A 27,970-nucleotide genomic window follows, 5' to 3' on the forward strand; every position below is an offset into this window, starting at 1 on the left:
CTTGAAGTGTGTACTCTTTGTTGGCTTTAGATTGCTATAAGCAGTCAAATAGTGTTTTAAAGTTGCATCCTTATTTGATTTATAGAGCCTTCTACTTTATATCATTTTAACCATGTTCTCTATATCATTTATTATTGCTTTAGTGAAATTGTGTTTCTATTTTCTGTTGGCAAGTTAGAGTCATCCTTAGCTAACTTGGGAAGTTGATTATTATTTTGCACTTCCATTTATATTTTACATGATGCAAATAGAATCATGTCAAATATAGTTTCTTTTTTAATCCTCATGATATTTGACTTTAATCTGAACAAAACACTATTGTTCATTTATGCTTCAACTTTTACATGAAACAACTTGTTTCTCTACCAGATGCCAGTTAAACTCACTGTAAAATGGACAGTAGAACAAGACGTTTGAGTCACTTAAATGGGTAATAAAATGATATTTTTCAGTTTTCTGAAATTTAGGAAGCTTTTAGTATAGTAAGATACAAAGTGCAAAGAGTGATATAAATTCTGTGTTATTGGTTTCTGAAAACTATGGTCAGTGCTTAAGAGAGGAATGGCCAACACTTGATTCTTTAAATACACAAATGCAATCATGTCAGAGACTCTGCATGATCTTGTTTCCTTCCTTCTCCAGCTTTCTCTCACCATTTTCCCTCTCCACCACCTGGGGCTTAAACTATGTCATGTCTCATTTGTCTCAGAGCTGTTCCAGATATCCTTTCTATTGCCTGGAAAGCTCTTTCTTGCCTACACTTAGTTAAATTTTTTAACATATATTTTTATTGATTTTAGAGGGAGAGAGAGAGATAGAAACATCAATGATGAGAGAGAATCATTGATTGGCTGCCTCCTGCACATTGGACTGAGCCCACAACCCAGGCATGTGTCCTTGACCAGAATCGAACCTGGGGCCCTTCGGTCCGCAAGCTGATTCTCTATCCACTGAGCCAAACTGGCTAGGCGACACAGAATTCTTAACAAGGTAGATGTGTTTGCCAAGTTGTAGCCTGGTAGTTAGTATTATCTCTCTAGTAATTCCTGCAAAGCATCTGTTTAGCTGGGGCCACACCATTCCACTCTAAGAAACACTAAGATTTTTTTGTGTGTGTGAGATTGAAGGCATGGGTCTGGTAGTTAATTACTTTTTTTAATACATATTTTTATTTATTTCAGAGAGGAAGGGAGAGGGGGAGAGAGATAGAAACATCCATGATGAGAATCATTGATTGGCTGCCTCCTGTATGCCCCCTACTGGGGATGGAGCCCGCAACCCAGGCATGTGCCCTGATTGGGAATCAAACCGATGAACTCTTGGTTCAGAGGTCGACGCTCAACCACTGAGCCACACTGGCTGGGCTGGTAGTTCATTTTTGCTCTGGGTGAGTAGCTGGGAGAAATATCTTCTTCCTTTCTGAGTAGTTTGTGCTGTTCAATGAATCTAGATGGCAGTGTTTTATTGCTCCAGTTTAACTGCTCATTACCTTGTTCATGTCCAGAGAGTGAATAAATGAACCTCCAATACAGTTTATACATAGTTCTTGTACTGTTTTTTTTTTTTTTTTGCCTCACAATAAGGTTTTTACTGAGGTATAGCCAGAGCACGGGCTTTATCATTTGCTTTAGTCTTCTGATTCATTTCATATCGATGATGTGCTTCTTATCATATGACTCCCATTGTTTCCATAGCATCAAACAATTTAGCTTGTTATATGGCCACCTGTAGCCCTTTTCTTTTCTCTGTTATCATTAAGAGTAATTATACTTTGTGTGTGTGTGTGTGTGTGTGTGTGTGTGTGTGTCTTGTAATTTTACCATAAATTTTTACAGGCTACTTGCAAATTAGTATATGAATTCCATTTCTCTGTTTTCCATTTCTTTTGTTTTCCTGCCTTATGGACCTAGTAGTGTATGTTGTGTTCTCTTCCTTTTTTATGAGTAATTTTCCAGCCTGGCTTTTTAACCACCTCTTCTGTTTCTTTGGTCATGTTTTTTTCTTTTTTTTGTCATTTTTATTGATTTACCCCCTCCCATTTCATCCTTTCACTCCGACCCTGCCTTTGATTCTTTATTCTTTTCTGTGTAAATTGAGATCCTAACAGCTTCTAACATTGTCATTTGTTTATCTGTTCATTGAGGGACTCTGTTGATATGAAGATGAATCAGAAGATAGAGTCCTTAAGGACAGCCTTGTGGGGACATGGATATATATATATATGCTATTTGTAACTTTATGATATAATCATCACGCTGTATATTAAGTATTTGTTTATGTGTCCCTTCCATTAGATTGTGAAGGTTAAGTTCAACTAATATTCATTGAATGAATGAATGAATGAATGATGTGTGTGTGTGTGTGTGTGTGTGTGTGTGTAATGATAAAGGATATAAAAAGTGCACAGAGTGCTATTGGAAACCAGGGAAGTAGTAATTCTGTTCAAGGACAATCGTGGAAAGGCTTATAGGAGATGACATTAGTTTGGCTTTGAAGGGTATTACTGCCGGAGAAAATTTAGAAAAAGAAGATATGGAGATAATGCAAATTTTTGGTGCAAATTTTTAGTGCTCAGAGAATGCTCTCTAGGTACGGTGATTTGATAGGAACAATTGGTATACAATGAAGATAGCAAGGCCTAAGATTGTGAATTAAGGTTGTGAAGGCCTCCAAGTTCCATCATGCTATGAACTTGGAATTTTGTCCCATAGGTGATAGTCATTGAAGAGTTATAAAAGCAGATTTGCTAGATTCTGTTTTAGAAAGATAACTTTGGTTGCGTATGAAGAAGAGATTAGGAGAAGAATAATTTGGGAAGCTTTTTACCATAATTTAGGCTAAAGACGATGCTCTGAATTAGAGGTAAAGGGATGAGAGAGAGAGAAATTACGGAAATATCATAAAAAATTTTCAGCAGCTGTATGGAGGCATATTTTATGTGCCAAGACAAATATTTTTAATATATTTTTATTGATTTCAGAGAGGAAGGAAGAGAAATAGAGACATCAGTGATGAGAGAGAATCATCGATCAGCTGCCTCTTGCACACACCCTAATGGGGATCCAGCCCTCACCTGGGCATGTGCCCTGATCTGGAATCGAACCACGACCTCCTGGTTTATAGATTGATGCTCAATTACTGAGCCACACAGGCCGGGACAGAGAAATATTTTAAAGGTAGTATTGTTTACCTCTCAATTCTTTTTATTTTTTTATTATTTTTTAAAAATATATTCTATTGTTTTTTTACGGAGAGGAAGGGGAGAGGGACAGAGAGCCAGAAACATCGATAAGAGAGAAACATCGATCAGCTGCCTCCTGCACACCCCCTACTGGAGATGTGCCCGCAACCAAGGTACGTGCCCTTGACCGGAATCGAACCTGGGACTCTTCAGTCTGCAGGCCGACGCTCTATTCACTGAGCCAAACCGGTCAGGGCCCTCTCAATTCTTTTTAAAAATATATGCTTGTTTTTATTTTTAGAGGGAGAGGAAGGGAGAGGGAGAGAGGGATAGAAACATCGATCAGCTACCTACTGCACACCTCCTCCTGGGGATCAAGCCAGAAACCCAGGCATATGCCAGAAATCGAACCAGTGACCTCTTGGTGCACGGGACGATGTTCAACCAAATCTCTTTGATTTGGTGAACACTTTAAAGTGGTTAAAAAAGTCATTTTGCAAATTAAAGTTTATACTTTAAAGATAGAGTTTTGACATATTAGATTCACTTCTTTCTATGAAGAGATTTTTTTCATTGTGCTTTTTCCACAGTGATCTTTTAAAAATTTTTTTTATACATTATATATATATATACACACACACACAAACACATATACATATATATGTATTCTTTCATGAAGAACAGACCTATTTAGATAGAATTTCAGGAATTCTTACGAGGGTATAAAGATAACTTTTAGAGAGGACAAAATCCTTTCCTGACTTTAATGAAAGACAAGATAAGTAAGGGCATTTTCTTTACTAACATTGTTATATTGATACTCAGTGAATATTGATGATATGATTGCAGGTAAATTGGCAGGATGAGGAGCAGCAAATCAAAAGAGGTGCCTTTACCAAATCCAAGGAACTCTCAAAGCAAGGATACTGTTCAAGGTATGATTTTTTTTAACTGAATTTATTAATCTTTTGTTTAGGTCATATGTATAAAATTCTGAACTAATCAGTAATGAAAATTATACACATGCTTTGATTTATAAAAGGGATAAATAATTAAATTTTTTTTACATATGATTAATACAGTTTAAAAAATAATGTTTTCTATTTTAAAATTTTAATTTTGTTTTAAAGATACAAGGTAACTTACCTTCTAAGGCATCCTATGGTAAAGGAAAAAAATATTTTTTGAAAAAGAATCAGTATATGTAAAACTAGTTTTATACAATTTCTTAGAAATTCTGACTTAAGTAGTATGACATAGCTCTTAATATACACCTATAGTGCACTGATAACAAAAATAATAGTCTCATTGAACTCTTTAAAATGATGCTTTTGGGGATAACCGTAATTTAGAGTGTGATATTTTTTGAGGGACATAGACAAACTGGAGTATATCTGGAGGAAGATTGTTGGGTTTCTGAGGGATCTGAAAATCATGTCACATAAGGAGCGTTTGGAGGAAATGAAAATATGCTAGAGAAGTATGACTCAGGGGAAATATATGGCCTTATACTATGTGAAGGGCTGTTATATGAAAGATTTTAGGTGTAGTTTTCTAATCTTTATACATAATGTGACTTACCATACAATGCAAAATTTTGTATTTGTTCAGCTCATTGGGGTAAATTGTTGGAGATGTGAAATTGGAGTGTGGGTGGGAGTTAGTCCAGCTGTCCTAAGGACTAATAGGACCAGTGTCTAATACAACTCAACTGTATACTGTATTAGGAAGCTCAACGTTATTGGATGGGAGAAGAACCATGTTTTGGCTCAATATAGTACAGCACTTGTTGGAGAATAGTTCTGCCTAATAAAGTGGGTTTCAAACTTTTGAATGTATTTGGGAGCTTATTAAAATGCAGATTCCAAGGTCCACTTCAGAGCTTTTGATTCAGTAAATATCAATGTTCCCCAGCAGATATAACCACATCGTGGGATGCACTTTCTCAGAACAAGGCTGCTGTAAGTAGTTATAGTTTCCATTTATTTCTTTCTGGTTTAAAATTGATTACTTGTTGGAATTGAATAAATTAAATTTTTTTCTACAGTGCTTTTGTTAACAAAATAAGGTTGACATTTTGGTAAGAAATTATCTATACTAATAAAAGGGTAATATGCTAATTAGACTGGACGTCTTCCGGACATCCTTCTGGACAAAGCCACAGTGGCAGGGGCCAAGGCAGGGGCTATCAGGCTGTCAGGGGGGCAGTTAGGGGGCTACCAGGCCATCAGGAGGGCAGTTAGGGGACGATCACGCCGGCAAGCAGAGGCAGTTAGGGGTGATCAGGTAGGCAGGCGAGCGGTTAGGAGCCAGTGGTCCTGGATTGTGAGAGGGATGTCCAACTGCTGGTTTAGGCCCAATCTTGCAGGGTCTAAACCGGCAGTCGGACATCCTCCGAGGGGTCCCAGATTGGAGAGGGTGCAGGCCCGGCTGAGGGACCCCGCCCCTGCACGAATTTCATGCACCGGGCCTCTAGTATACCATATATTATCGAATGAACATTAATAACAACTATCCTATATAATCAAAGGCCAGTGACCATAAGCGTAACAACCGGAACGACTGCTCGACTAGTCGCTATGAGGTGCATTGACCACCTCTCGGTCTTTCCTCGCCCCCCGGCCTGTTGGCTCCGATCGCAGTATGACGAACAGGGAACCACTGGGAACTGGGGTGGGTGGTGGGGGGATGGGACTGGCAAGCGGGCGGAACCGAGATGGCCAACCTCTTGGTCCCTCCCCCAGGTCCACAGGCTCCAATTGCAGCATGGCGAACGGGGAATCATGGCAAATGGGGAACCACGGCGAACCAGGGGGTGGCAGCAGGGTGGGACTGGGGACTGGCAAGTGGGCAGAAGATGGCCCTGATCGCAGGGCAGGTCTAGGGACCCTACCCGTGCACGATTTCATGCGCTGGGCCTCTAGTTAAATAATAAAAGAATAATCAAGACACTTTAGGTATCTGGAACATTAACACTATGACATAAAATCTTTTTTTTTAAAATATATTTTATTGATTTTTTACAGAGAGGAAGGGAGAGAGATAGAGAGTCAGAAACATCAATGAGAGAGAAACATCGATCAGCTGCCTCCTGCACATTCCCCACTGGGGATGTGCCCGCAACCCAGGTACATGCCCTTGACCGGAATCGAACCTGGGACCTTTCAGTCCGCAGGCCGACGCTCTATCCACTGAGCCAAACCGGTTTCAGCAACACTATGACATAAAATCTTAAAGTAATTTCTGCTATTTATTCTCCTTTATTAAATTTGTTCATTTGGTGTGTTGAATTGAAGATTTAAAACAAAATGAATTTGGGAAGGTGGAGCTAAGTTTAGGTAAAGGGCTCAGTCAGGAAATGAAAGGAACAACTACTTCTTGAATAGACTGAATTATCTCTTCTTTTTTGTGGCAGTAATAGAAGGGTTTCTTTCAGCATTACTGAAGAATGACTGTGAGCAACCTATTCTCATTTGTGTGTGTCCAGTTTTATCAGGAGTTTAGTAAAACAGATATGTTTGGCATGTGATGCATAGTCCCTTCGAAGGGAGACTCCTTCCTTTTTCATTTGCTTTCTGAGCACATTACAATTCTAATATGTCCTTTTTGTTTTCTTTTGTATTCTACCTGAATTTGAATCACCTACTTCTTTATTATTTGAATACTAGAGGCCAGGTGCATGAAAATCGTGCACTTGGGGGGTTTCCCTCAACCCAACCTTCGCCCTCTCACAGTCCAAGAGCCCTCGGGGGATGTCCGACTGACAGCTTAGGCCCGCTGCCTCTGGGGAGCGGGCCTAAGCTGCAGTTTGGCCTCCCTTTGCGGGAGGTGAATGGCAGGCCAGTAGGGGGACTGCCCTGGCTGGCGAGCAGCCAGCCCCGCCCCTCCATCGCCCTGCTGCCACCGCTGGTGGCCTCCCTCTGCGGGATGCGACCGACGGGCCAATCGGGATGGCGCTGGCCAGCAAGTGGCCAGCCCCGCCCCCATCGCCCCTCCACTGCCACCCCCAATTGCCATCCCCTTCCTCTGCCCACTGGCACCCGCCTTAGCTGGCCTGGTGCCTCTTGCTCTTTGGCCCCAACCCCCACTGACCGATTGTTCTGCCATTCAGTCGATTTGCATATTAGGCTTTTATTATATAGGATGTTATTTTCTGTCTCCTAATCTTTTGAACTGGTTTGAAAATCAATCTGGAAAATGTACTGTAACCTACATTTGGTTATAATGCAGGGTCAAATTTTTTTTTTTTAAATTCTCACCCGAGGATGTTTTTTCCATTGATTTCTAGAGAGAGTGGAAGGAAGGGAGGAGGGGGGAGAGAGACAGAAAGAAACATTGATGTGAGACAGACACATCAATTGGTTGCTTCCCTTACTCTCTCCTACAGAGGTGGGGGAATCTGCAACTGAGGTATGCGGGCAAGCTGGTGCTCTAACCACTGAGCAAACTACCAGGGTGCAGGGTCAAATTTTGACCTCATTAATAGCAATTCACCCAAGGATATGTTTTTTTAAATTGATTTTAGGGAGAGAGGTAGGGTCAGAGAGAGAGAAACATCAATTGCTTGCCTCCTGTACACGCCCTGAGCAGGGATCAAACCCGTAACTTAGATATGTGTCTTGACTGGGAAGCAAATCCGAAACCTTTTGGTGTATAGAAAGACGCTCCAGCCAACTGAACCACCTGGCCAGAGCTATATTTTCTCTCTCCTACATGAGCATTATACATCTATAATGCAGGAATAGTTTCTATCCTCCAATTTAATTTAGAGCTAAACTAATTTAGAACTGAACTGTTAGTTTTTCAAAATGATTGGATTTTTTAAAAGAATTTTTAAGGGTGATAAGGGGCTCATAAATGGAGGAGGAGAAGCCTGATACAGAACTATTGTAGGATTATTTCACTTTTGTGAGTACATTGCACTGCAAAAATTCAAAAGAAGATAAGTCAGAATTTTATACAGTTTTTTTGTCTCTCTGTGGTGGAATTTTTATTATTTTAATTTGTTTTTTTATACCTTTTCTGTTTAATAGATCTAAATACAGGCTTTTCACCATTTTGGTTACTACAAATGATTACTATTAAGGGGAAAATGCTTTTTAAAATCATTGAGAACATTGGTGGTTATAACAAAAATTGACTTATATTGTAAATTGTATGGAAACCTGAATTCTGTCTTGTTATTTTTATCCTTATTGTGAAACTTATTTTACAGACAAAAGACTATAAAAAGTTGTGGCTGTTTGAATAGTACTCTTAAGTTTTAGTATGTCTGAATTATTTTTTCCTACTTTTTGCATGTAATATGCACAAGATATATGCATAATGATATGCAGCATATAATGTCAGAAAACTTTTATAGCTTTAATAAAACAACAATTAAAAAATAGGTCAAGACAAATAGAAAGTCTTTGATATTCCTTAGAATCTTTTTGGTTTTCTTGTCTAAATTTGGGCAGCATTGTGCCAATTATTAGTATAGCTGAAGAAATAAATAATGAAAACACTATAGTTTTGTTCATTACAGTAAAATATTCCTGAGTTTTTTTCCCTATTTTGGAGAAAGGTATTGGGCGATACAGTTTTATTTTTTATTTATTTATTTTTTTGATATAGTTTTAAATAACTGTAATTTGATAGTAGCTGGCTATTTACAGAATTAACCTATTTGTTGTAATGGTATTTAACTTTAGCTGAGACACATTGAAAACAAATTAGAAGTAACCCCTACAAGTACGGCTGTGTTTGATTCTGTCATGGATACCAAGAAATCTTCTGCAAGTGCTACCCGAAAAATAAGTAGAAAAGGTATGTATGAAGTTACTGAATATATTTAATATAAATTTTTGATGTTGGTTTTGATTCAGTTTAATTTCTTCTTATAGTCCCATGTATTTGCTTGCTCTCTTGTCAGAGACTATACCTCTTCATTTTTCCTTTGGTACTAAGTAGTTACGAAGCAGCCTCAAATTTGTTGACTGTAGGTGGTATTTTCCTTACCGATTAATTAGGGACTTAAGTACCACTGTATCACCTTTAACAGTGAATTTTCATTTGTTTTTAGTGGTGAGAATTTGATTTTGAGCCTTTGGGGTTATATGTCTTTTTTAAAAAAGAAATTCACAGGTCTTTATGTCACTTTGAAATTTAGTTGGCTTAATAAGGTTTGTATCTTTTGTTGGAGTTTAAAATCATAAATGGAATATCTGTCTTATAGATACTATCATAAATTCACACAATGCCAATGATTTTTTGTTTATTTTTCATATATTTAATTCTTTGGTTTCCTAATCAGTGGGCTAAAACCTGCAGGTTAGTACTTTCCACTGAAATTGTGCTTTTTAAAAAAAATCTGTGAATCTTTTGGGTTTTATCTGATATTTCCTTTTTTCACTGAGTGAGAGCCTTTGACAAAAAGAAATTTTATATGTTGAATTTTATTTTGCATTGTTTGCACAGAATATAATCTTTATAGATTTGAGTTACTGTAATAATTTAAATAGCCTGAGTTTTTTCCAGCTACTTATATAATATCCAGCTAGAGGTCTCAGAAATAATAGATACCTAAGTTATTTTCTTAGATCCTTGTCAGATTCAGAGACAGTAGTATTTTATACCATATGTTCTCACAGATTTTTTTCCCTCCACAGAAGGTAGATACCTGGTTGATACTTGGCTTAATGCTCCAACCTCCAAATCTTCTAAATCACGGAAAGAGAAATCTCGTAGTCCTCTCAGAGTTACCACCCTGGAAAGTAATGTAAAGAAAAATAATCGTGTGGAATTCCGTGAACCTTTGGCTTCTTACAGGTTAGTGTTTTTTTTCTTAAAAAGTTATCAAATAGGGCTAACCTGTAATATTTACAGTAAGATTATAGTTTATTTTCCAACTTTTTCATAGCACTCTGGCTCTGGTATTATTACCTTTTCATTTTTCAGAAAAAAATAAAGCAAACGTCCTTTATATTATGAAATACTGACTTTCTACATTTACTGATTAAATATTTGGGGAGGGAAGAAGTAGTAATATTTGCTCCAGGCAGCTACCACCATTGCAATAAGTATGTTTGCTACAGACAAATTACTCAGGAACTGTGGTTCTTCCCCCCCTCCCTTAATACCTCATATGGGATATTATACATAATGAACTTTGTATAGCGTCGTTTCTTCTTTTTTTGATAGCATTAATCAGTTACCTAAAATTTCTTCTTGAGAATGTGGGCTGGTTTATTGTTTTACATTAGCCAGTGGCTCCTTTCAGCAACTTATTTAGTCAGATGTTCAAGTTTAATGAATAAATTTTGATAGTATGGATGATATGAAATGCTTTGTGTTTTTGGTTAGGTGATAATTTAGGATATTCAACAGATAAAATTATCAAATTTTGTCTTCGTTTGTGGGACATTTTATTAATGATATAAATGTGTTTGTGCTCTTAGTATAGCAAATAGTAAGAAGTAATAAACACTGACCCTTATATTTCTTTGTTGCATTTATAGGCACTTTTAGTATTTTAAAGTGCCAATCAATCAATCAAGGAGTTTCATGATGCTGTTTGATAGTAATGGGTATATGTTTGTACTCTTAAATTTGAGAGAAAGAATTTGAGAGATAGAGGTGGATTATGAGTTCCATTTTCAATAGTTCAATTTGATGCAATTTTGAAATGTCTATGTGAAAATATTTAGTAGGCACTTGAAAATTTGGATAGGAATGTGTATAGAAAGGTCAGGGCTGGAATATAAATTTGGGAGTTGTCATAATCAAAATGGTGAAAGAACTGTAAAGAGAAGGCCATGGATCTAATCTGGGTAAAAGTTCATAGTTTAGAAAAAAGAGAAAAGAAAATTATGAAAAATAATCAGAGTTCAGAATCTTTAACCACAAAAATATTAAGCAACTTGCCTAGAAATGTAATAACTATCAGAATTGAAACTAAATTACTAACTCTGTGTATAGATTCTAATGTTCTTTCTGCTAGGAATACTACCTAATATTTAAAATTATGTAAATTTTGCATCTTTTAAGAAAAAAATGCCTATATGCTAGCTGTGAGTAGAACGCCCTTCACCTGGCCAACTCAACTACATTTATCACTTCAAATTCATCTTTTTTCACCATCTGTATGAAACATCATGAGATCTGTTTCTACCCCACTACATTCCCCCAGCCTATTTAACCCTTCTTCTGTGCTGCCACAATACTATATAACTTCCTTCACTAGAGCATTTTCATATTGCATTATATTTTGTTTCTATAACAACCCATTGCATTAGTCTATATAAGACTGTAAATCTGTCTTATTCTCAAAGCCCTGTCTTAATGCCTATCACTTACTAAGTATTCCATAAATATTTTCCCAACATTTTATTATGAAAATTTTCATATTTATAGAAATGTAGAAAAAATTGTATAGTGAACACCCTTATATGTATTTAGCAAATATTTAGTGAGTGAATTAATTTCTCCATCCTGCCCTCCTTTCTTTTCAGTGTCCTTCCTTTTTTAAGATTGAAGCATAGTATGTAACACCTTTTAATTTATTTTTAATTTAATTTATTTTTAATGCTTCATTCTATTTCCGCCTGTGCTAATTTTAGACCTAAATCATTTTAACTGTGAATTGTTACAGTCTGGTCAAGATAGTGAAAATAATTGCAGTTAGTCATGATATCTAGTGGAAGCTGCAGGACTCGGTTCTCAGCCCCCATCTAATTTAATATTCAACCACTCAGAACAGGATCTAATGTTTTTTGGGTCATGGACCTCAATGAGAATCTGATGAAAGCTGTAGACTACTATCTCCTTAGATAAACACACATACTCACATACTCATAATAGATCTAAGTATCATATTATGCTGTAATAGTCATGGCTGTAAGACTTTTTGTGGCAGTTTTAAGCCTTTAAATGAAACATCTCTATCAGTGCTATACAATAATCCCATTAATGCGGCCACATGTGGAATCTAAACATTTTTTAGTAGTTACATACACACATGCATCATTCTTTTGTTGATGCTGTAAATCTTTTGAATTCATATGTGACTATAGCACATCACAGTTTGGACTAGCCACATTTCAAGTGCTCAATGGCCACAGGTGGCAAAGTCTACTCCTTCAGACATTGCGTGTCCAGGTCGTTGCTATGTGTGCTTTTATAATATTGTTGGGTGTTTTTTCATGATTCATGTGTTCTTGCTGCTGAGGCCTTTTTGTCTTCATTAACTTCCCTTTTAATAAACTGTTTCTGTTTCCAAAATATAACTTATTAGAATGATGCGTAAAATAAAAATAGTCTCTGAAGGAAGACTTGTGCTGGTGTTTTTATGAATAGAGAATGTGGACTTTGTGATATGTGCTTTGGCTATGTCTAGTCTTCTTGCTAACCGTAGAGTTTCTCCATATGCTTTATGTAGTTTGAAGCTGCCAAAAGAGTAGTCTGTGGTTCAAAGAGTTTGACTTTACTAACCACATTTATTTGAAGGAAAATATTTATTGTACTTTTACTTTATTTCTGCTCCCACTTTATTTGTTAATTTGGTACGTTATTTAGAAGTTACACACATGAAATGCCAGTATTTGAGAACTTTTTTCCTAGTACTTAAGATTTCATGAAGGAGTAAAACATACATTTTGGTAAAAGGTATCAAGCGAATATCCAAAATCAGAATATAATCCTGTTTTCTGGCATTCTTAAATCTCCCCACAAAACCTTTTGTATTATTCTTATTTTATAATGTGTACATTATGATTTAGAACCTGATAGAGAGGTCATTGAGTCTTAATGTTAGTAATGGTTATTTTATTAGTTTTAACCTACTGGAATTTCTGGGTATCGTTTGTTCTGTAATTTTAGTTTGGAGTTCTCCATTTGTAAAACTGGTTTCATTTTGACTGGTTTTTGTACTTTTTATTTAAAACTAACTATTATTTTTTAATAATAGGGAAGTTCATGGCACACCTTCCAATGTAAGTCCCAATTCTTTAGAGTCAAAGCATGTATATTGTGTGGATGTTAATGAAGAAAAGCCTGAAAATGGGAACTGGAGGGTAAGCAGTCGAGAAGAACGGAATACACATTGCCGTGATTTTGAGAGTTCCCAATCATCTGTCATGAATGATACTGTTGTAAGGTTTTTAAATGATCGACCAGCAATTGATGCATTGCAAAATTCTGAAAGTTTGATTAGGATGGCAGCTCCAGTGAGAACTGAGGAAGAAAAGCCTAATAGAACAAAGGGAAATGAGAACAATTTGAAGGCTTCTGGCAATAACATAGGCCATGATATTGATCCAAAAGTGTTACGGCTAACTGACTCTTCTCCCTCTTCTACGAGTACTTGTAATTCCCAAAGATTAGATATCTTAAAGCGGCGACAACATGATGTCAAACTGGAGAAACTCAAGGAGCGGATTAGGAAACAGTGGGAACACTCAGAAGAAATAAATGGCCGGAGCCAGAATCAGGGTCATATTGACCACCCAGTAATGGTTGTTAATGTTGATAGCTCAGTGACAGCAAAAGTCAGGAAAGTGGCAACAGCACCACCTGCTCCAGCATATAAAGGTTTGTAATCAGTCCTTGTATCTTTCTCTTTCTGCCTCCTTATTCCTCTATCTCCCCAGGATGTATTTGAGTAGAAATGATCATCTTTAAAATAGTTGTGATTCTCAAATCAAGAAATTAATTCAAGGTGCAAGTTAAAAATGCAGGTTTCTGGATCCTACACTGGACCTAAATCAGAACTTCTGGGATAGAGTCAAGAATTTGAATCATTAATAAGTCCATCAGGGCCATAGTATGAACATTTAATAAGTTGAAAAAAAGAGGAATTAAGAACTAGTACATTTTCAGAGAACTGAAAAATATTGCTCTTATTCTGCCATTGTATTTAGATTGTTATTAGGAATTCTTTCACAAGTAATACTTAAAGAACAGTTTAGTCAGTTTGAGTTAATATTTAGTTACAGAATATTTTGGCACTAACATTTGATTCCTGTTGTTTTAACTCTCAAGTTTTGACACTAGAGTTTTTTCCCCTGTGTTTAACATTGATAGAGTTGGTATAACTCTTTCAGAGAGAATGTCTGTTTTTAGCCAGCTTATGTTTTTATATATAGTGGTTTTAAGAAGTTTGTATTTTTATGTTCCTGAAATTATTTTCATAGGGTCATCATGTAAAGTTTTTATTAAAGAGTTAATTCATTGATCAGGTTAGTCTATGTTAGACTTTTGTCATGAAAACATCTGCCATTGTAACTTTTGTGGATATTTTTCCAAGTTCATTTTTTCTAGATAAATGTATGAAGATCAAAATATTGTCAAGATTTGTTTCTTCTGTTAATTTTAAGTTATTAACAAACTAGGACAGTTTTTGCCCTACTCAATTTTGTTTTGTATTTTTCTACTAAATCCAATTTTTCTCTGACCACTTTTGTAATTTTTTTATAGTCCTAAAGTGTCTTTAGTCATTTTTTTCTGCAGAACATATTTTGCTGTGTACATTTAGACAAATTACCAGTTTTATTTTGTTTTGCTAATGACATTCATTGTGAATTAGTTTTTAAAAAACAGGTAATTTGCATTTTATTCTAGCTAATTTGTGATAAAATTGTGAATAGTTCTCTTTAGAATCCTGAAAAAAATTGCTCTGTTATCCATGATTGGTCTAATGTACTATTAATAAAATTCTTTTATACCTTTTAGTTATTTGTGTACCATGTAGTAATTGTCCACACTGTTGACAGAGCAAATAGCAAATGGCGGGGTCAAATGTGCTTGTTGTTTCTGAGATAGTGAGTTACTATCCAAAACTTTTGCTATATTTATATCAAACCCATTAAATGCATATTATACATTTAAGGTTTGTTTATTCTAGAAGTTAGTTCAGTCATAGGCAAAGTCTGACAGATGTTAGCAACTAATGCCTATCTTCAAAGCAAAGAATAAGTAGTCTTTCTGTCAGTCTTGAGAAGGATAGTTTAAATCTCTGATATTTATAATTTATGATGATTGACATTTTTATCATTTAATTCAGTATTTCTCCACTTCTAGTCTTTTTTTAAAAATATATTTTTATTGATTTCAGAGAGGAAGGGAGAGGGAGAGAGATAGAAACATCAATGATGAGAGAGAATCATTGACCGGCTGCCTCCTGCATGCCCCCAACTGGGGATCGAGCCCACAACCTGGGCATATGCCCTTGACTGGAATCAAACCTGGACCCTTCAGTCCACAGTCCAACGCTCTATCCACTGAGCCAAAGCAGCTAGGACCACTTCTAATCTTTTTGAAGAAATATATATTGCTTTATCTCCCTGAAGCTTACTTTTTCCAAATAGTATTTGTCAACACATTATGTAGTAACTAATTATGCATTCCTCTCATAAACCTTATAAAGCTGCTCAGCATTATTAGTTATTAGGGAAATGCAAGTCAAAACCATACTTGAGATACCATTTCACATTTAGTAGGGTGACTGTAATAAAAAAGACAGACAATAACTAGTGTTGGTGAGGATGTGGAGAAATTGAAACCCTCATATATTGCTGGTGAGAATGCAAAATAGTACAGTTATTTTAGAAAACAGTTTAGCAGTTCCTCAAAAATTTAAATATAGAGTTACTATATGACCCAGCTATTCCACTTCTAGGTATAATACCCATGGGGATTGAAAACATATGTCCACATAAAATTTGTACACATATGTTCATAGCAGTGGCATTAATCGTAGCCAAAAAAATAGAATGTCCATCAGCTGATGAATAGATAACAAATGTTGGTATAGCCATACATTGAAATATCATTTGACAATAAAAAGGAATAAAGTTTTGATACATGTTATACAGTGGATAAATATTGAAAACTTATGCTAAGTGAAGAAGCCAGACACAAAACCACATATTGTATGATTCTATTTATATGAAATGTCCAGAATAGCCACATCCATAAAGATAGAAAGTAGATGAGCAGTTGCCAGGGAACAGAGACAGTTGTGTGTGGGGCAACTGCTAATGTGTACAGGGCTTTTTTTCAGGGAGATGAAGTGCTTGGGAATTAGATGGTGATAGTTGTATAACTTTGTAAATATACTACAAACCACTGAGATGTACACTTTAAAAAAGTGAATTTAAAGTATGTTAATTATATCTCATTTTAAAAAAGAGTATAACGAACAAAACTTATAAAGCAACTTTGATAAGAATGTTCTGTGTGTTGAAATGTATTAGGCTTCAATCCTTCAGAGACCAAGATTCGAACACCTGATGGCAAAGTGTGGCAAGAGGCTGAGTTTCAAAACATGAGTAGAGAACTGTATCGAGACTTAGCACTTCACTTTGCAGGTGAGAGTAGAGCTTTCTAAGATTTTTAGTGTTATATCATGCATACTGTCTAACTTAAAATATCCTATATAATAAAGAGCTAATATGCAAATGGTCATTATGCTCTCGTGCCCTTGCGCCGGGGGATCTGAGGCTGTGCCGGGGGACCTGAGGCTGCGTCCACCTCCAGGCTGGGGACCTGAGGCTGCACCCCCCACCCTGCGGGGTTTGACAGGGGTGGGTCTGGCTGGGTTTGAGTCTCTCGCGATTTCGAGGCGCGCGTGGGTGGGTGGGGACTTGACTCTGGGTCCCTTAGCGCGCCCCAGACTCTGACAGGAGGGAGATTTTCATACACATTTAACTAATTTTCTTTCATCCGTGACACTTCTATTATAGAGAAAGGGCATATGGCAATATTAAAATATTTCCTCTAATTCCCTTTTAATGTTCACGAATTTCATGTAGCGGGCCACTAGTTTAAACATAAAAATGGTCACCAAGCTAAAGATATTTCCCTTTTCTAACTACATAGTATACCAAAGTGGTGGTGGTTTTAGTCATAAGGCTCTCTTAGCCTCTAGGCTCTGCTCCAGGGTTAAAATTAGCATACAAGGCTGATGTGACAGAAGCAAGGCTATTTTTAAACTGAGGGACTTGCAGAGTAGGGCCTGTTTGAAGAAAGTACAGCAGTCTAGTTGAAGTTTATTTCTTCTGCTAGATCTCTTGAGATCTTTGAAATGGTCAGTGATTGGCAGGCAGCAGTTAAGACGATACTAACATGAGGGCAAAATGCAGGAAGAAAAATGAACCTTATAGGAAGGGAATAATGTTAGAGGATTGGAAATACAAGGTACTTCTGGAAGATAGGAAGAGGGAAATAGGAAGGTCATACTGGTAATGTTATTAAGTATTGAACACCTAGTGTGATTTTGGACAAGATGCTAGTATTTAGTATTCTGTGTTTTTTACAGTTGAGGAAATAGAGGCTCAAAGAGTAATTTTCCCAAGGTTGCGAAGCCAAGGGGGACGGGCGGCTGGGTGGAAGGGGATAAAGACAGGGAAATGGGGACATCTATAATAGTGTCAGCAATAGAAAAAAGAATTGAAGCCAAGATTCAAAGGCATCTCTGACTATAAAGCCAGAGATTTTTCTAGTAAGCCTCCATAGAGTTCCTTCTAATAAATTTGGTGGCATTTAAGTGTTCAGTCCAGTTTTCCTACTGTTAATTGTAGAGCACTGTATTCAGGAATTCTTTTGTGGAGAAGAAGTATCTCTATATAAAAGGTTAATATGCAAAGTGTCCCCTCAGGAGTTCAACTGGGAGAACGGGAGTTTGATTGCTCGCTATGATGTATACTGACCACCAGGGAGCAGCTACTTCCACATTGCTAAATCCAGTGTTTAATTTTGATTTGTCATCTTGATTTCTCACAACACTGGACATGATTGAAACTCTTTTAAAAAACTCTTCACTTGACATTTAGGATACCATAAGTGTTTGGTTTTCCTTCTCAGTCTGGTTGCTCCTTTTCAGTTTTTTTCCTGATCTACTTCTGATCTCTAAAAATTGGCATGTCTCATTCTTAGTACTTGGGTCTGTCCTCCTCCCCTTCTTTCCTTTCCCGCCCCCTCCCCTCCCAACTTTTATAAATCTACATACACATGAGCTTGTCTCAGGGCTTTAAATATTTGTTGTTGATGATGATTCCAAATTTATGTCTCTGTTCCAAACGTCTCCTCTGAACTCAGACTCTTATATCCAGCTGCTAATGCCACATCTTCCTTTGGATATATAATAGATTTCTTAAGCTTATTAGTATATTCAACTTTTCTCTTTCTTCACTTCATGTATACTGGCCTCCTGCTGTTTCTTAGACATTTGGTATGCTCCTGCCTTTGACTCATACTTACTTCCACTTTGCCCAGAATGCAGAGCTCTCTCTGTATATTTTAAAGTATATTTATTTACTTTATTTATTTGTAATGGAGATTAAGTCACACACACACGCGCGAGCAAAAATAGGTTTGTAGTTGTGAATATGTGAAACAGAGTTTTTCCTGTATTATTTATTTATTAATTATTGTATTATTTATTTCTACTATGTAAAACTACTTTTGCCCACCCCTGTATATAGTCCCAGATTAGAATTGAAAAAATTAGTGAGTAGTAATTTGTATGTGAAATACCTTGACATATTTTACTAGCATAACTATAAAAGGGCATAATTTAGGAATATTAGGTATTTTATGAAGTTTTATTCTAGAAGTTCATTAATATCTCAGTTACATAGGAAGTTTTAAACGAAATCGGAATCTGAGAAAGTGCTTATCTCTTGAGATTCTATAAATGCTGTGGAACCTGGGCTGGAAAGCATTACTGTTGAAGTTTCTTCCAGTTTGTGGAATCGAGTTACATTTCTCAAGTATTTGCTGAAAAAAATAAATACAAAGATTTGGAACCTAACGGCGGAGTAGTAGTAATCTTTAGACCTTTTCGTAAAAGGAGCTGGTATTGGTAGCTTATGGGTCATAGAAATAGCCTCAGTGAAGAATTATAAAGTTTATATTGATTTTTCATACTGGGGGAGGATGAGTAGGTGGGTTGAAATAATTGTAATATTTGCTGTAAATGTTTCTGATTTTCAGAAGACATCTCTATGAAAGAGAAACCTGCTGAAAAAAGTAAAGAGAAGAAAGTGGTCAAGCCAGTACGAAAAGTCCAAAAGGTAGCACAGTTTTCAAGTCCAGAATGTAAAACAGGTTAGTTTTCTCAATATCATGTACCTCCTAAAGTTAGATATTACTGAAATGGCATCTACATGGAAATAAATGTTTGTTAACCAGATGTTCTCATTGTTTGGCACATATAAAAATGGAATACAGTTTACATATCACTAGAGGCCTAGTGCACGGATTCATGCACTGGTGGGATCCCTCAGCCTGGCCTGCGCCCTCTTGCAATCTGGGACCCCACTGGTGCACGATCAGGGATGGGGAGGGACCGTGGGAGGGCTCCAGGGCATGTCCGGCCGGTCTAGCCCAGTCCTGATTGGCTGGACCCCAGCAGCAAGCTAACCTACTGGTCGGAGTGTCTGCCCCCTGGTGGTCAGTGTGCGTCATAGCTATTGGTCAAACGGTCGCTTAGGCTTTTATATATATACCAGAGGCCCGGTGCACAAAAATTTGTGCACTCGGGGCGGGGGGGGGGTTGTCCCTTAGCCCGGCCTGTGCCCTCTCGCAGTCTGGGACCCCTCGGGAGATAACGACCTGCTGGCTTAGGCCTGCTCCCGGGTGGCAGAGGGCAGGCCCAATCCCTAGGTGCAGTCCCTGGTCGGGCTCAGAGCAGGGCCGATGGGAGTTGGGGTGCCACCCCCTGTCATGCACAGAGCTGGGCAGATTGGGAGGTTGCGATGCCACCCTCAGTCACGCTCAGGGTAGGGCCGATTGGGGGGTTGGAGCACCGTCCCCTGTCACACTCAAGGCAGGGTCGATGGGGAGGTTGTGGCACCACCCCCTGTCACGCACAGAGCAGGGCCAATCAGGAAGTTGGGACGCTGCCCCCTGTCACGCACAGAGCAGGGCCCATCAGGGGGGTTGGGGCTCTGTACCCTGTCACACACAGAGCAGGGCCGATCAGGGGGTTGGGGCGCTGCCCCCTGTCATGCACAGAGCAGGGCCCATCAGGGGGGTTGGGGAGCTCCCCCCGTCATGCACAGAGTAGGGCCAATAGGGGAGTTGGGGCACCGCCCCCTGTCACACACAGAGCAGGGCGGATCAGGGGGTTGGGGCGCCGCACCCTGTCACACTCAGGGCAGAGCCGATCAGCGGGTTGGGGCGCCGCCACTCTCACACTCAGGGCAGGGCCGATGGGGAGGTTATGGCTCTACCCCGTCACACACAGAGCAGGGCCCGTGGGGGGGGGGGGGTTGGGGCGCTGCACCCTGTCACACACAGAGCTGCAGGGCGATCAGGGGGTTGGGGAGCTCCCTCCTATCAGGCACAGAGCAGGGCTGATCAGGGGGTTGGGGCGCCTTCCCCTGTCAAGAACAGAGCAAGGCAGATAGGGAGGTTGTGGCCCTGCCCCCTGTCACACACAGAGCCGCAGGGTGATCAGGGGGTTTGGGCGCTGCCCCCTGTCACGCTGATCCCGGTCCCCGGAGGCCTCTTGGCTCCGCTGATCCCAGGTTTGGGAGGCCTCGCGGCTCCGCTGATTCCGGTGCTGGGAGGCATATTACCCTTTTACTATATAGGATAGAGGCCTGGTGCATGGGTAGGGGCTGGCTGGTTTGCCCTGAAGGGTGTCCTGGATCAGGGTAGGGGTCCCGCTTGGGTGCTTGGCCAGCCTGGATGAGGGGATGATGGCTGTTTGCACCTGGTCACACACCCTTCAGGGTGGGGGTCTGCCCTGGGGTTCCTGGCTAGCCTGGGTGAGGGGATGATGGCTGTTTGCAGCTGGTCACACACCCTTCAGGGTGGGGGTCCCCACTGGGGTGCCTGGCTAGCCTGGATGAGGGGATGATGGCTGTTTGCAGCTGGTCACACACCCTTCAGGGTGGGGGTCCCCACTGGGGTGCCTGGCCAGTCTGGGTGAGGGGCTGAGGGCTGTTTTCAGTCTGTTGGGTGACTGAAGCTCCCAACCGCTCCCTTTTTTCTTTTTCTTTTTTATTCTGGGCCAAAGCCTCTGCTGTTGAAAGCAGGTATCTGGTTTGTTTCGGTTCTATAATTGAAACACTGTATCATCTCCAGCTCTGAGATCCCGGCCGGCTGAAAGCTGGTTTCTGGGGTTTTGTTTAGCTTCTATATTTGTTACAATGTTTCAAACTGCCAGCTTAGAGGCCGGCAAGACAGGCGGGGAACGTTGGAGTCCTCCTTCACTGAAGCAAGCAAGCCTCATGTTCGCTTCCAGCTGCCTGGCTGCCGGCCGCCATCTTGGCTGGCAGTTAATTTGCATATTGCCCTGATTAGCCAATGGGAAGGGTAGCGGTCGTACGCTAATTACCATGTTTCTCTTTTATTAGATAGGATATAGATAGATTATTTTGTGTATGTGTATTTAATTGGCATAGTATAACCTACATGTATTTAGAATGTATAGTTTGATAAGTTCTTATATACTAGTAAGTCTATACCCATGAAGCCACAGGTTTACCATGATACTAAACACATCTATCACCCCCCCAAATTTTTTTCAGTCATTTTTTTAATAAAAATTAATCAGATGAAAGGTAATGATTTTGATGCAGTAAACTTTTATATAGAAAGGGATTGCTTATGACTATCACTAACAAATGTATGGCAGTCCATGCCTGTAGTGAGTTGATCAATACTGTGAAAAAGAGAATTCCCTAGTTCCATAGTGATCAACATTTTAGGCTCTATCCAGATTGCCCAGATTTATAAACTAGCTTTGATCCTTTGGTGAATGAGTTAATTTTAGTGTCCTTCATTTTTCCCATATGTAAAATAAGAAGGCAGTAGTACTTCTCATGGGGTCGTTGTCAGAACTAAAATAATATCTAAAAGGACTCAATGTAGTACCTGGCATATGTATGGTAAGCACTCAAGTGTTAGGAATAAGTCCATTACTAATTATTATTATTTCTGATTATACTGAAAATGGCTGTTTTAGTATATCATATTTATGTCAGTGAGTAATTTGGGCCAAGAGAGAGTGGAGAAAGTTGGGAGCCTGTCACTTTCAGCTTGGAGACATTTTGAATCAATCATTCATACATTCATTCATTATGCATATATTTTTGAGCACTTGCTATATGTGAGGTATTGTGCTATACTAGCTTAGGCAGTACAGTTGTAAGCAAGATGCACATAGTCCCTGCTCTCCTGAAGCATATAATCTTGTCAGGAAGACGGTAATACACAGTTAGAATAAAGTGTGATGAATGTATGATAGGGGGTGTGCAAGATCTGTGGGACAAAGAGCAGGAGTGATGGGACACTGGGTTTTGACCAGGCACTTGTATTTCTGGTCATAGACTAATTAATAGAGTGGCAAATAACATATTTTGTGACACCCATTGTTAACTTTAGCTGTCAGAAGAGAATGACCCTCACTGTATACAAATAAAAAAAATATTTATAGGAGCATGAATTATCTGAATGTAAACTAAACTAATTCTTAAAAAAAGAAGGCACATGCTGTAGCTGGTTTGGCTCAGTGGATAGAGCATCAGCCTGCAGATTGAAGGATCCCGGGTTTGATTCCAGTCAAGGGCACATACCTGGGTTGTGGGCTTGATCCCCTGTAGTGGGCATGCAGGAGGCAGCTGACCAATGATTCTCTCATCATTGACGTTTCTATCTATCTCCCTCTCCTTTCCTCTCTGAAATCAATAAAAAATAATAATAAGGCATGTTATTTTTCATGAGTTACTATGTAATACTGTTATCAGGGGCATAGTTTGAAATGAAACACTGGAACTACTATAACTTTTGAACACTGATCTTGGATTGTATTTGTCCAGTTTTGTGGTAGGCTAATTCCTATGTGTGTACTGGGGCAATGACTGAGAGTGAGTCATTAAATGTGCAAAAGCTGTATTAATAGTTTATCTATAGTGGAAGTCCTCTTTTTCTACCAATGACTGCATGAGACTATTCCAGAAAGCCAGAATTCAGAAATAACCAACAAGGATATTCAGAAGCCAACATTTATAAATAACTACCAGTATATTTATAGTTGCTTGCTTTTGATTCAGAAAAATAAGTTGAAATTGAAGGGAGGTCTGTTCTCTCATTTTGCTTAAAAGCATAAAGTTTTTTATAACTAAATTGAGCAGTAGACGTAAAATCTTTTAAATATTTTAGATTGACTGTTTAAGGTTAATAACAAGTTGCAAAAATATTTCTTTTATAAAATAAATAGCACACATTTATAATTCATGTTTCTTCATAATAGATGTTTTCATTAAAACTATACTTGCATTTAAACTTTTAAATTAAAGCCCCATTTAAAGAAACTCTAAACAAATGTCTTTTATTATTAACTAGAGGCCTGGTATACGAATTCGTACATGGGTGGGGTCCCTTGGGGTTGGCCTGCGGGGATCTGGCCGAAACTCACAGTCCAACACCGCCTGCAACTCCTGCCTGCCTTTCCCACTCATCCCGGCCCCACTGTGCCTGCCTCTGGCTTGCACCCAGTCAGTCCCGATTGGGAGAGGCTAGCGTCACCGCAGCGGCTGTGAGCCCTATGTCTGGTGCCCATCCGGAGGGAGGTGAAGAGGCAAGGACGCAATCGGCCCTCTGGGCAGGCAGTGGGATGCCCTTGCTAGCCCAGGATCCAGATCTGTCCTGCTGACTTTTGTGCCTGTTGTTGGGAGCCACCTGGCAGCTGCTTTTATATTGTTTCTTCCCTGTGGAGTGTCTAGGGAAGGGAAGTGGCCAAGGTGCCCGAGGCCAACTTCTAGGAGGCGTCGCTGTCGGGATCGGGCCTGGCCTGTTCTCTGGAGATTGGACCTGGGAACTACTGAGGGAGTGAGTGGCTGCTGCCGGGCTGGTGGACCACTGGGATAGGTCAGTCAGCTGAGTGGCACTCCTGCTGTGGGAGCACACTGACCACCAGGGGGCAGCTCCTGCATTTAGCATCTGCCTTCTGGTGTTCAGTGCACGTCATAGCGATCAGTCATTCGGTTGTATGGTTGCTTAGGCTTTTATATATATAGAAGGCGTGGCATCACAAAAAGCTTGAAAAATAGAAGAAACCACAAAAAAAACTACCCTTAGTTAAATAAAGTACTAGTATTATTTTGTGTACTTCCTTACAAAAGTTTTAAAATCATAATAATATGTGATTGTAGTCATTGCATATATAAAGTTTTATCTTTTTCTCTTAGAAGCTTTCTATAGAACATTTTTGTTATTTCTTATAGAAATTGTGATTTGAAATGGTCACACAGTACTCTATTTAGTAGAAATCTAGTTTAATTCACCATTCAACACTCTTCATTATTTAGGTTAATTCTTATAATAACATAATGAACATTTTCATTTGTTTTTTCTTTCTTTTGTATTATTTCTATTAGATACCATGCTATTATTTGCATTATTTGAACAAGGTGAATGAGCAGTTTTGGGGCCCCTGACACATAATATTGTTTATTGTGTGTGTGTGTGTGTGTGTGTGTGTGTCTGTGTGTTGTATTTCTTTAAATATGTATTTATATTGATTTCAGAGGGGAAGGGAGAGGGAGAGACAAGTAGAAACATCAATGATGAGAGAGAATTATTTATTGGCTGCCTCCTACACGCCCCACACTGGGGATCAAGCCCACAACCCAAGCATGTTCCCTTGTCCGGAATCAAACCTGGGACCCTTCAGTGCCCAGGCTGATGCTCTATCCACTGAGCCAAACCAGCTTGTGTTTTTTAAAAAGAAACTATATATATATATATATATATATATATATACACATATATATATATATATGTATATATATATATATATATACACACACATATACACACACTAGAGGCCCGGTGCACAAAAATTTGTGCACTCAGGGGTGGGGGGAGTCTCTCAGCCCGGCCTGTGCCCTCTCACAGTCTGTGACCCCTCGGGGGATGACCACCTGCTGGTTTAGGCCTGCTCCCCGGGGGATTGGGCCTAAGCTGGCAATCCGGCAGCCCTCGGGGGATGTCCACTTGCCAGCGGGGAGCAGACCTAAGCTGCAGTCGGACATCCTTGGCGCTGCTGAGGAGGCGGGAGAGGCTCCCACCACCACTGCTGTACTGGCAGCCATCAGCCTGGCTTATGGCTGAGCAGAGCTCCCCTATGTGGGAGCGCACTGACCACCAGAGGGCAGCTCCTGCATTGAGTATCTGCCCCCTGGTGGTCAGTGTGTGTCATAGTGACCAGTCATTCCCAGTCTTTCTGCTGTTAGGGTCAGTTTGCATATTACCCTTTACTATATAGGATAGAGGACTGGTGCACAGGTGGGGGCTGGCTGGTTTGCCCTGAAGGGTGTCCCGGATCAGGGTGGGGGGTCCCGCTTGGGTGCCTGGCCAGCCTGGGTGAGGGGTTGATGGCTGTTTTCAGGCTGGCCACACTCCCTTCAGGGTGGGAGCCCCCACTGGGGTGCCTGGCCAGTCTGGGTGAGGGGCTGAGGGCCTTTTTCAGGCTGGCCGGCGACTGAAGCTCCCAGCCTCTCCTTTTTTTCTTTTTTTTTTTATTCTGGGATTTATTTACCTTCTGTAATTGAAACTTTGTTGCCTTGCCGCTCCATGTTCCAGGCCATGGCTGGCTGAAAGCAGGCATCTGGGGTTTGTTTAGCTTCTGTAATTGCAACTTTGTTGCTTACTTAAAGTGGAGCTCAGAGCCCAGCCGCAGCAGGAGGAAGCTTGGCTTTCTCCATCACTGGAGCAAGCAAACCTCCTGCTTGCTTCAGCTGCGTGGCTGCCGGCCGCCATCATGGTTGGGTTAATTTGCATATCCTGCTGATTAGCCAATGGGAAGTGTAGCGGAGGTATGGTCAATTACCATGTTTGTCTGTTATTAGATTATATATATATTTTATATCCACTTATATTTCAACAAGCAATGCATAACTAGAATGGTTTTATTATAATTCAACCAACAATGACTATGAATGTAAAGATCATTTTTCTAATTTAATTAGGTTTAAAGGACTATTTTATTTTTATTCCATTTCTTTTTTTTTTTTTTTTTGATTTTTTACAGAGAGGAAGGGAGAGGGATAGAGAGAGTTAGAAACATCGATGAGAGAGAGACATCCATCAGCTCCCTCCTGCACACCTCCTACTGGGGATGTGCCCGCAACCAAGGTACATGCCCTTGATCGGAATCGAACCTGGGACCTTTCAGTCCGCAGGCTGATGCTCTATCTACTGAGCCAAACCGGTTAGGGCTTATTCCATTTCTTATATTACTTTGTATTTAAATATATATCTCATGGTTATTTTTTATGGTTTCTATTTTATAAACAGTCTTTTATATCATTTGTTGTTTTTAAGTTACTGTCTATTTTGAGATGATGGTCTAATTTTAATTTTTTTACAATCTAACAATAGTAAATGAAAAGATTTTCTCCTGGTAAACAGCTGTATTTACTGGAACATTCTTTCATTTTTATAAACTTTTATAATTGGGATAATTGAAAATGTTGATTGTATTTGTTTAATGTCATTATTTTACACATAAAAATGTAGTGTGTAGTTTTGGTATATATCTGTGAAATTTAATGTGAAATTCCCTGTGATATCATCACCTCCAAAGGTAATCACAGTTAACTGTTATATGTTATATATTTACTCAAATTTTTTTCTGTGCTTAGATTAAGTTCAGCAAATATACATTTTACTATGTGCCAGATACTGTGCTAGTGTGGATAACCAAACACTTTTATAGTTAAGGAATATTTTTGTTCTGTGGAAAAATTGTTGGATTCAGTGACCTAGTTTTTAGGTTTCAGTTATCATTATTAATATTTTGTACTTAACTGTGTGTGGGTACATCAAGATTTAAACAAACTTCATTGATTTTGGAGATTTAGGGTTAAAAGTAAAAGTAGATTATAAATCTTTTGACTTTGGCATAAGATAAGCATTAAGAATATTAGGAAACCTGTATGATTGAGTAGATACACTTTTTACAGCTAAAATTTAAATTTTAAATTCAATACTTATATTTTAGGTAGCAGTCATCTGATAAGTACATCTTCTTGGCGAGATGGACAAAAATTAGTAAAGAAGATTCTGGGACCTGCACCCAAAATGGAGCAAAAAGAGCGAAGGACAGTATCAAGTGACAGAAGTGGAAGAGAAAGAACTACTAAATCTGGCAAGTAATCTATTACATTACCTCAATACTTAAAATTTTCTAATGTAAGTACTTAAAGAGGGTGAAAATACTCTTTTGGTAATGCTCTATGACTGCTTTATATGTAAAATTGTGAATGTAGCTCAAAAAAGAAGACGTTCTATTGGGCTTATCTATGGATAACTTCTGCACAGAGGAGTTATGGTGATCTCTACTAAGAATTTTGTTTATGTTATATTTATTATATTGTGAATATCAAAGCATCATTTAATCAAATATTAATAGACTTTTAGGAACCTTAGGAGAATCAAAACCAATTTTTCTGATCCCTATGTACACAAACACAGGCATACATTAAAAAGGTTCAGTTTTTTTATTTGACAGATTAGGAAATAAGCCCTGAGAGAGAATTGGGTATATAGGCAGTGGGTAGCAAAATTTGAATAGGATCCACAACTCCTTAGTTTGACCCTTGATTCCATTACTTTTCTCTTTTTGAAATTCTTTTTGAATGCTATTTGCAGTAACTAGCTACTTTTTCATGAACGCTAAGTTTGGAAAATGAAATATTTATACCTATAGGCCAGCTTTCCTTTTCAGTAGCAAAATCTGCCTTAATTTGAACTTACGGAATGGATTCAGTAAGAAATGCAATTGCAGGTATAATT

At 38.9% G+C, this 27,970-nt stretch overlaps 1 protein-coding gene across 1 annotated transcript in view; it reads left to right on the forward strand.

Annotated features, from left to right (window-relative positions):
- Window positions 1-27,970, forward strand: part of CEP350 (centrosomal protein 350) — a 115,323-nt gene that overhangs the window by 7,024 nt on the left and 80,329 nt on the right. Inside the window, exons 2-9 of the mRNA XM_070396928.1 lie at window positions 4,031-4,116; window positions 5,096-5,142; window positions 8,875-8,989; window positions 9,832-9,991; window positions 13,128-13,750; window positions 16,414-16,527; window positions 19,154-19,267; window positions 27,177-27,327. Of these exons, the coding sequence (XP_070253029.1) occupies window positions 4,044-4,116; window positions 5,096-5,142; window positions 8,875-8,989; window positions 9,832-9,991; window positions 13,128-13,750; window positions 16,414-16,527; window positions 19,154-19,267; window positions 27,177-27,327 (1,397 nt within the window). The 5' untranslated portion in view covers window positions 4,031-4,043. The remainder of the gene's footprint in view (window positions 1-4,030; window positions 4,117-5,095; window positions 5,143-8,874; window positions 8,990-9,831; window positions 9,992-13,127; window positions 13,751-16,413; window positions 16,528-19,153; window positions 19,268-27,176; window positions 27,328-27,970) is intronic.

The sequence above is a fragment of the Myotis yumanensis genome, unplaced genomic scaffold, assembly GCF_028538775.1.
Source record: "Myotis yumanensis isolate MYYU_CA2020_CCGP unplaced genomic scaffold, mMyoYum1.0.hap1 SCAF_17, whole genome shotgun sequence".
NCBI lineage: Eukaryota > Metazoa > Chordata > Mammalia > Chiroptera > Vespertilionidae > Myotis > Myotis yumanensis.